Below are 10,538 nucleotides of genomic sequence, written 5' to 3' on the forward strand. Positions count from 1 at the left end.
TTTTTACAAATGCACCATAGAAAGCATTCTTCCTGGTTGTATCAAAGCTTGGTATGGCTCCTGCTCTGACCAAGACTGCAAGAAATTACAAAGGGTTGTGAACAAAGCCCAGTCCATCACACAAACCAGCCTCCCATCCATTGACTCTGTCTACACCTCCCGCTGCCTCGGAAAAGCAGCCGGCCCGGATACTCTCGCATACTCCCTTCCACCTTCTTTCGTCGGGAAAAAGATACAAAAATCTGAGGTCACGTACCAACCGACTCAAGAACAGCTTCTTCCCTGCTGCTGTCAGACTTTTGAATGGACCTACCTCGCATTAAGTTGATCTTTCTCTACACCCTAGCTATAACTGTAACACTACATTCTGCACCCTCTCCTTTCCTTCTCTATGAATGGTATGCTTTGTCTGTATAGCGTGCAAGAAACAATACTTTTCACTGTATCCAAATACACATGAAAAGAATAAATCAAATCAAATCAAAACAAATCATAAACAAATCATTGCCGCCTCTGTTGCAAAGTCTGGGATATCCTGGCCTCACCATGGTGGGAACCACTGTGGGAGGTGAGGCAGGCCAGCCAATGGTCCATCGACTTCTGACGGGACTGGAAGGTCCAGGCGGGACAGGAAGATCCAGGCAGGACTGGAAGATCCTGGCGGGACTGGAAAATCCAGGCGGGACTGGAAAATCCAGGCGGGACTAGAAGATCCCAGCGGAACTGGAAGATCCAAATGGGACTGTAAAATCCAGGCAGGACTGGAAGATCCAGGCAGAACTGGAAGATCCAGGTGGGACTGGAAGATCCTGGCAGGGCTGGAAGATCCAGGCGGGACTGGAAGATCCCGGTGGGACTAGAAGATCAGTCAGGACTGGAAGATCCAGGTGGGATTGGAAGATCCCGGCAATGTGCAGGGCCAGTAAATCCCAGTCAAAGAAAGTAACCGCATGCAGCCTCCCGGACAGAGACAGGAGTCTGGCATCCTCTGTGCCTGGAGGCTGCTGCGTGTGACTTAAAGTTTCCACTCTTACTTCAATTATTCTTAATTAATTAATAATACATAGCTAGAATTCACCATTCCTGGCACCAGCGACAGTAATCTCCTCCGTACCCTCTGCTGTGATGAAGGAATAGTCACACACATTTCTATTAATGTTTTCGTGTTACCAAGTGTCACCAATACCAATATACACAACAATCTCTAACTCCGAATATCATTTTAATTGGCTTCACTAAACTGTAACTTCTCTTTTTATCAAACTGCCGTTTGAAAGTTCTGACTGAATTTTCTTGCACGTTCTTCAGTCATTGCATTCTTTACCATAGCAACTCGCTGCGTTACATCAATATTTTCCCTTGTCACCTTTTGTTTCTTTCACCAATTATCTGAAATCTCTTCCCCCTGGTCACAGGCCCTTCCCTCTCCTTCTCATCAAAAGCCTTTCTGATTTTGAACATCTCTTGTCAAATGAACTCCTTGCTCTGAGGAAAACAGCCCCAGCTCCTCCATGTAACTAAAATCCCTCATTGTACACACGAACTAGGAGCAGGGGGAGACCACTCGGCCCCTCTAACCTGCTCTGCCATTCAGTAAGCTCATGGCCGATCTGTTTATAACCTCAACTCCACATTCCATAGAATCCCGACAGTGCAGAAAGAGGCCATCCGGCCCATCTAATCTGCACCGACTCTCCGAAACAGCATCCCATCCTATCCCCGTAACCCCACGCATTTACAATGGCTAATCCCTCCAACCTACGCACCTTTGGACACTAAGGGGCACAATTTAGCATGGCCAATCCACCTAACCGGCACGAAGGATATAGATAGGCTGGAAATTTGGGCAAAGAAATGGCAGATGGAGCTCAATCCTGATAAATGCGAAGTGATGCATTTTGGTAGAAATAATGTAGGGGGGAGCTATACAATAAATGGCAGAACCATAAAGGGTGTAGACACGCAGAGAGACCTGGGTATGCAAGTCCACAGATCCTTGAAGGTGACATCACAGGTGGAGAAGGTGGTGAAGAAGGCATATGGCATGCTTGCCTTTATAGGACGGGGCATAGAGTATAAAAGTTGGGGTCTGATGTTGCAGATGTATAGAACGTTGGTTTGGCCGCATTTGGAATACTGCGTCCAGTTCTGGTCGCCACACTACCGGAAGGACGTGGAGGCTTTGGAGAGAGTACAGAGGAGGTTTACCAGGATGTTGCCTGGTATGGAGGGGCTTGGTTATGAGGAGAGATTGGGTAAACTGGGGTTGTTCTCCCTGGAAAGACAGAGGATGAGGGGAGACTTAATAGAGGCGTATAAAATTATGAAAGGCATAGATAGGGTGAACGGTGGGAAGCTTTTCCCCAGGTCGGTGGTGACGTTCACGAGGGGTCATAGGTTCAAGGTGAAGGGGGGGAGGTTTAACACAGATATCAGAAGGACATATTTTACACAGAGGGTGGTGGGGGCCTGGAATGCGCTGCCAGGCAAGGTGATGGAGGCGGACACACTGGGAACATTTAAGACTTATCTAGATAGCCATATGAACGGAGTGGGAATGGAGGGATACAAAGGAATGGTCTAGTTTGGACCAGGGAGCGGCACGGGCTTGGAGGGCCGAAGGGCCTGTTCCTGTGCTGTATTGTTCTTTGTTCTTTGTTCTTTGTCTTTCAGACTGTGGGAGGAAACCGGAGCACCCGGAGGAAATCCACGCAGACACGGGGAGAACTCCACATGGACAGTGACCCAAAACCAGAATTGAACCCGGGTCCCTGGCGCTGTGAGGCCGCAGTGCTAACCACTGAGCCACCATGTTGCCTTTTCTCTGTGCCTACCTCTGATAATCTTTCACCACCTTATTAATCAAGAATCTATCCAACTCTGCCTTAAAAATATTCAAAGTCTCTGCTTCCACTGCTGTTTGAGGAAGAGTTCCAGCAACTCACTGCACTCAGAGAAAAGAAACTCTCCTCATCTCTGTCTTCAATGAGCAGTCCCGTATCTTTAAACAGTGACCCCTAGTTCTAGATTCCCCCACAGGAGGAAACAAACGCTCCACATCCACCCTGTCGATACCCCTCAGGAACCCGCTCTCTTCCCCTCTCTGAAGTTGGAGACTGGAATCTACCAGGTAATAAGTCTCTTTCTCTGAGATTCTGTTGTACAAGAGTGTTTCTTTCTCTGAGAGTTGAGGTACATAGAAACCCTACAGTGCAGAAGGAGGCCATTCGGCCCATCGAGCCTGCACCGACAACAATCCCACCCAGGCTCTATTCCCGCTTATCCCTCTAACCTATCACATCCCAGTAAACTAAGGGTTAATTCTGCATGTCCAATCAACCTAACCTGCACATCTTTGGAGTGTGGGAGGAAACCGGAGCACCCAGAGGAAACCCACCCAGATACGGGGAGAACGTGCAAACTCCACACTGACAGTGACCCAAGCCTGGAATCGAACCCGGGTCCCTCAGTATCCCAACCCCTCCAGTCTGTGTAACATCCCAACCCTGAACCCTGCCTACCTCTTTAAGCGGAGTTGTGTTACAGTTCACTCAAGGAGTCCGAGTTGCAGTGGTGACATTCGCTTTTACATTCATGTTGTTGAGGCTCCAACTTTCTTTCCATTACATGGCTGCTCCCGAAACTCTCCCTCTCTTATCAATTGTCATTGGCGTGTGATTTTGATTTGATTTGATTTATTATTGTCACATGTATTAACATACAGTGAAAGGTATTGTTTCTTGTGCACTATACAGACAAAGCATACCGTTCATAGAGAAGGAAATGAGAGAGTGCAGAATGTAGTGTTACAGTCATAGCTAGGGTGTAGAGAAAGATCAACTTAATGCAAGGTAGGTCCATTCAAAAGTCTGACAGCAGCAGGGAAGAAGCTGTTCTTGAGTCAGTTGGTACGTGACCTCAGATTTTTGAACCTTTTTCCCAACAGAAGAAGGTGGAAGAGGGAATGTCCGGGGTGCGTGGGGTCCTTAATTATGCTGGCTGCTTTTCTGAGGCAGCGGGAAGTATAGACAGAGTCAATGGATGGGAGGCTGGTTTGCGTGATGGATTGGGCTACATTCACGACCTTTTGTCATTTCTTGCAGTCTTGGGCAGAGCAGGAGCCATACCAAGCTGTGATACAACCAGAAAGAATGCTTTCTATAGTGCATCTGTAAAAGTTGGTGAGAGTCGTAGCTGACATGCCAAATTTCCTTAGTCTTCTGAGAAAGTAGAGGTGTTGGTGGGCTTTCTTAACTATAGTGTCGGCATTGGGGGACCAGGACAGGTTGTTAGTGATCTGGACACCTAAAAACTTGAAGCTCCCGACCCTTTCTATTACATCCCTGTTGATATAGAAAGGGGCATGTTCTTCTCTACGCTTAACACAGGGCATAGATCAGCTAGATAGTCAATATCTTTTCCCAAAGGTAGGGGAGTCTAAAACTAGAGGGCATAGATTTAAGGTGAGAGGGGAGAGATACAAAAGGGTCCAGAGGGGCAACTTTTTCACACAGAGGGTGGTGAGTGTCTAGAACAAGCTGCCAGAGATAGTCGTAGAGGCGGGTACAATTTTGTCTTTTAAAAGGCCTTTAGATAATTACATGGGTAAGATGGGTATAAAGGGATATGGGCCAAATGTGGGCAATGGGGACTAGTTTAGTGGTTAAAAAAAGGCAGCATGGACAAGTTGGGCCGAAGGGCCTGCCTCTGTGCTGTAAACCTCTAGGACCTCAACATTTTAAGGCAGCTCTCCTTTAGCTTTTCTTACTCTGTCCAAAATCACTCCTGCCCCCTCTTTTACTGTGATATTGGCAGCAACCTCCTCTTTAGTGTGGATATATGCAAAAGCATTTAGTATCTCAAACATTCCCTTAGCCTCCATCTGTCTGCCTTCGATCTGAATCATTTCTTCAGCACCTTTGAATAACACCCTCCCAGTAATTATTCCACACCCCAAGCCTGGTGATCTTACAGGCCCACTTGCTCAGAGCAGACTAAAGCAAAGTGCTCACTCTGCATCACTCAGACACCTCTACCTTTACAAGGGTGACTGTAACTCGGAGGCAATTTATCATGTAGGTCTGTTTGCCCTAATTAAAGGTTAGAGGATACTTTGACTTTCTCTTTTGAAGATTTAAATCACAAACAGTCACCAAAGCGTGGAAATGCTGAAATTGAACCTTTTCTGTTTTCTGAGTTTCTCTACAAAGCTTTTTCCCCAGGGTGGAAGAGTCAATTACTCGGGGGCACAGGTTTACGGTGCGAGGGGCAAGGTTTAAAGGAGATGTACGAGGCAAGTTTTTTACACAGAGGGTGGTGGGTGCCTGGAACTCGCTGCCGGGGGAGACAGTGGAAGCAGATACGACAGTGACTTTTAAGGGGCGTCGTGACAAATACATGGATAGGATGGGAATAGAGGGATACCGTCCCCGGAAAGGGTAGGGGTTTTTTAGTTCAGTCGGGCAGCATGGTCGGTGCAGGCTTGGAGGGCCGAAGGGCCTGCTCCTGTGCCGTAATTTTCTTTGTTCTTTGTAACTCTGACCCAATCTGCCCTTCCCCCCTCTGGGAGTGTCACAGCAACTGCACGAGTATCGAAGCCCAGGTAATTTCCTTAACTCAGGAATGTTCCGGCATACTCACCCAGAAGAGGAAATTGTAAACAAACAGCAGGTACTTTAAGCAGATTGTCAGGTAGTCTTCGGAATCCTCTTTATATTTTTCTGTCATCGTCTTTCACTGAAACACACACAAAAGGAACACTTCAATTCTACAAATTATTCAGTCAGAATTCACAAGAAAATGATGCTTCTTTGATGCAATGCTTTTTTAAAACTCTTTCCTGGAATTTGGGCATCGCTGGCTAGTCCAGCATTTATTATCCATCCCTAATTACCCTTGAGAAGGTGGTGGTGAGCCGCTTTCTTGAACCGCTGCAGTCCCTGTGGTGTAGGTACACCAAGGGGCTTGGAGCTCCAAAAGCTTGTGTGGCTTTTGCTACCAAATAAACCTGTTGGACTTTAACCTGGTGTTGTTAAACTTCTTACTGCGTAGGTACACCCACAGTGCTGTTAGGGAGAGAGTTCCAGGATTTTGTCCCAGTGACAGCGAAGGAATGGCCAATATACTTTCAAGTCAGGATGATGAGTGACTTGGAGGGAAACTTGCAGGTGGTAGTGTTTCCCCTGCGTCTGCTGTCCTGCTGTCTGCATCTGCTGTAGAGGTTGCAGGTTTGATAGGTGTGAAGGAGCTTGGGTGAGTTGCTGCAGTGCATCTTGTAGGTGGCACACACGGATGCCACTGAGTGCCGGTAGTGGAGGGGGTGGATGTTCAAAGTGGTGGATGTGGTGCCAATCAAGTGGACTGCTTTGTCCTGGATGGTGTTGAGCTCCTTGAGTGTTGTTGAAGCTGCACCCATCCAGGCAAGTGAAAAACATGCCCGAATACTGAGCTAACTTCCAGGTATGAACAGACCTTTTCTGTTCTTGTAGTTTTGCCTGTTCCTATTCAACAATAAGTTGACAATTTTTGACTTCTTTGATTTGATTTATTATTGTCTCATGTATTGGGATACAGTGAAAAGTATTGTTTCTTGCACGCTATACAGACAAAGCATACCATTCATAGAGAAGGAAAGGAGACAGTGCAGAATGTAGTGTTACAGTCATAGCTAGGGTGTAGGGAAAGATCAACTTCATAGAATCCCTACAATGCAGAAGGAGGCCATTCAGCCCATCAAGTCTGCACCGACCACAATCTCACCCAGGCCCTATCCCCATAACCCCACACATTTACCCTGCTAATCCCCCTGACGCTAGTGTCAATTTAGCATGGCCATTCAACCTAACCCACACATCTTTGGACTATGGGGAGGAAGCCGGAGCACCCGGAGGAAACCCACGCAGACATGGGGAGAACGTGCAGACTCCACACAGACAGTGACCCGAGGCCGGGAATCGAACCCGGGTCCCTGACGCTGTGAGGCAGCGGTGCTAACCACTGTGCCACCGTGCCGCCCCGAAGTTTTAATACGAGGTAGATCCATTGAAAAGTCTGCATTTTGAAGGGGGGAGCATGTCCATAGTAATGGTTTCAGTCAGGAGACCATTGCCCCATCTATCCCTCCTATCCACAATATTCCTTTCTTGCTGGTCTAATGACGCTGAGTCCAGTGTTGGTTTCTTCTCCCTGTTAATGTTTCTTGTTTAGTCACCTTGTGATGGTAATCTGTTCCTCACACTCACCGGCCTTCAGGTAAATTACAGTTCTTCCCACAATTTCACTTTGCTTGCGTTGGAAGTATGACCACACCTGCTTAAATTCTGGATGCGGTAGAAAATAATTCTCAGATGCAATTTCTCCGTTATCTTTCAAAATTTGAAACATTTTCACCACATTACCCAATCGCCGCCTCTTTTCAAAGGAAAATAAAAACCCAAGATCATCAAGCTCTTCTCATACGCCATTCCCAAAAAAACCCCAGCATCTGCAGTTTAACACTTCCCTGAACCCGCAAAACTGAATATTTTCCCTGAACTCCAATATCTGAATATCTTCCCCTGAACCCCAATAACTGAATACCTTCCCCTGAACCCCAATAACTGAATATCTTTCTCTGAACCCCAATAACTGAATATCTTTCTCTGAACCGCAATAACTGAGTATCTTCCCCAGAACCCCAATAACTGAATATCTTTCTCTGAACCGCAATAACTGAGTATCTTTCTCAGAACCCCAAAAACTGAATATCTTCCCCTGAACCCCAAAAACTGAATATCTTCCCCTGAACCCCAATAACTGAATATCTTTCTCTGAACCCCAATAACTGAATATCTTTCTCTGAACCCCAATAACTGAATATCTTTCCCTGAACCCCAATAACTGAATATCTTTCTCTGAACCCCAATAACTGAATACCTTCCCCAAACCCCAACAACTGAATATATTCCCCTGAATCCCAATAACTGAACATCTTCCCCTGAACCCCTATAACTGAATATATTCCCCAAACCCTAATAACTGAATATCTTTCCCTGAACCCCAATAACTGAATATTTCCTCCCGAACCCCAATAACTGAATATATTCCCCAAACCCCAATAACTGAATATCTTTCTCTGAACCCAAAGAACTGAATATTTTCCCCCGAGCCCCAATAACTGAATATCTTTCTCTGAACCCCAATAACTGAATATTTTCCCCCAAACCCCAATAACTGAATATCTTCCCCAAACCCCAATAACTAGGGCAAAATAGGAAATAGGGCAAACAGGTAGGGAGGTCATGGAACCTTTACAGATTAAAGGGGAGGAGGTGCTCGCTGTCTTGAGGCAAATCAGAGTGGATAAATCCCCAGGACCAGACAGGGTATTCCTACGGACCTTGAGGGAAGCTAGTGTTGAACTTGCAGGGGCCCTGGCAGACATATTTAAAATGTCAGTATTCACGGGGGAGGTGCCGGATGATTGGAGGATGGCTCATGTTGTTCCGTTGTTTAAAAAAGGTTCCAAAAGAAATCCGGGAAATTATAGGCCAGTAAGTTTGACGTCGGTGGTGGGCAAGTTATTGGAAGGTGTGATAAGGGATAGGATCTACAAATATTTGGATAGACAGGGACTTATTAGGGAGAGTCAACATGGCTTTGTGCGTGGTAGGTCATGTTTGACCAATCTATTAGAGTTTTTCGAGGAGGTTACCAGGAAAGTGGATGAAGGGAAGGCGGTGGATGTTGTCTACCTGGATTTCAGCAAGGCCTTTGACAAGGTCCCTCATGGGAGGTTAGTTAGGAAGGTTCAGTCGCTAGGTATACATGGGGAGGTAGTAAATTGGATTACACACTGGCTCAATGGAAGAAGCCAGAGAGTGGTTGTGGAGGATTGCTTCTCTGAGTGGAGGCCTGTGACTAGTGGTGTGCCGCAGGGATCGGTGTTGGGTCCATTGTTGTTTGTTATCTATATCAATGATCTGGATGATAATGTGGTCAATTGGATCAGCAAGTTTGCTGATGATACAAAGATTGGAGGTGTAGTGGACAGTGAGGAAGATTTTCAAAGATTGCAGAGGGATTTGGACCAACTAGAAAAATGGGCTGAAAAATGGCAAATGGAATTTAACGCAGACAAATGTGAGATATTGCACTTTGGAAGGACAAATCAAAGTAGAACGTACAGGGTAAATGGTAGGACTCTGAAGAGTGCAGTTGAACAGAGGGATCTGGGAATACAGGTACAGAATTCCCTAAAAGTGATGTCACAGGTGGATAGGGTCATACAGAGTGCCTTTGGTACACTGGCCTTTATAAATCGGAGTATCGAGTATAAAAGTTGGAGTGTTATGGTAAGGTTATATAAGGCATTGGTGAAGCCAAATTTGGAGTATTGTGTAGAGTTTTGGTCACCTAGTTACAGGAAGGATATAAATAAGGTTGAGAGAGTGCAGAGAAGGTTCACAAGGATGTTGCCGGGACTTGAGAAGCTGAGTTACAGAGAGAGATTGAATAGGTTGGGACTTTATTCCCTGGAGCGTAGAAGATTGAGGGGAGATTTGATAGAGGCGTATAAGATTTTGATGGGTATAGATAGAGTGAATGCAAGCAGGCTTTTTCCGCTGAGGCTAGGGGAGAAACAAACCAGAGGGCATGGGTTAAGGGTGAAGGGAGAAAAGTTTAAAGGGAATATTAGGGGGGGCTTCTTCACGCAGAGAGTGGTGGGAGTGTGGAATGAGCTGCCGGATAAAGTGGTAAATGCGGGGTCACTTTTAACATTTAAGCAAAACTTGGATGGGTTCATGGATGAGAGGGGTGTGGAGGGATATGGTCCAAGTGCAGGTCAGTGGGACTAGGCAAAAAATGGTTCGGCACAGACAAGAAGGGCCAAAAGGCCTGTTTCTGAGCTGTAATTTTCTATGGTTTCTATGGTTTCTAACTGAATATCTTTCTCTGAACCTCAATAATGGAATATCTTCCCCTCAACCCCAATAACTGAATATCTTCCCCGGAACTCCAATAACTGACGTGTGGACGTGTTCAGCCTCACAACTCTGCAAAGAAGTTACCGTGGAAATCCCCTTGTCACCACACTCCGGCGCCTGTTCGGGGATGGGACAGATGCTGTGTGAGTCCTTTGTCCCTATCTTCAACAGTTTAATAAAACATTGCTAGTTTCCCCGAGACCTGAAGACAACGCCTGTGGATATTGTAAAATGAGGACAGATGAATACCATGGAACTACAGGCCTATCAGCCGAGCATTAGCCTGGACCCCTGGATTACCAGCCCAGTGACATTACCGCGATACCACCATCTTCCCATTAAACGTAGCTGTTTGATTTAAGTTTAGGTTTAAGTTTATTTATTGGTGTCACAAGTAGGCTTACATTAACACTGCAATGAAGTTGCAGTGAAAATCCCCCAGTCGCCACACTCCGGCGCCTGTTCGGGTACACTGAGGGAGAATTTAGCACGGCCAATGCACCCTAACCAGCACGTCTTTTGGACTGTGGGAGGAAACCGGAGCACCCGGAGGAAACCCACGCAGACACGGGG

At 46.3% G+C, this 10,538-nt stretch overlaps 1 protein-coding gene across 1 annotated transcript in view; it reads right to left on the reverse strand.

Moving 5' to 3' along the window:
- The window catches only part of tspan11 (tetraspanin 11), a gene marked incomplete at its 3' end in the record, with an annotated part of 33,098 nt that extends 23,037 nt beyond the window's left edge, over nucleotides 1-10,061 (reverse strand). The window contains exons 1-2 of the mRNA XM_078207423.1: nucleotides 10,050-10,061; nucleotides 5,641-5,736 (exon numbers count right to left, since the gene is read on the reverse strand). Of these exons, the coding sequence (XP_078063549.1) occupies nucleotides 5,641-5,727 (87 nt within the window). The remainder of the gene's footprint in view (nucleotides 1-5,640; nucleotides 5,737-10,049) is intronic.
- Nucleotides 10,062-10,538: the final 477 nt, after the last annotated feature.

This window comes from Mustelus asterias, unplaced genomic scaffold, assembly GCF_964213995.1.
Source record: "Mustelus asterias unplaced genomic scaffold, sMusAst1.hap1.1 HAP1_SCAFFOLD_2308, whole genome shotgun sequence".
Lineage (NCBI taxonomy): Eukaryota > Metazoa > Chordata > Chondrichthyes > Carcharhiniformes > Triakidae > Mustelus > Mustelus asterias.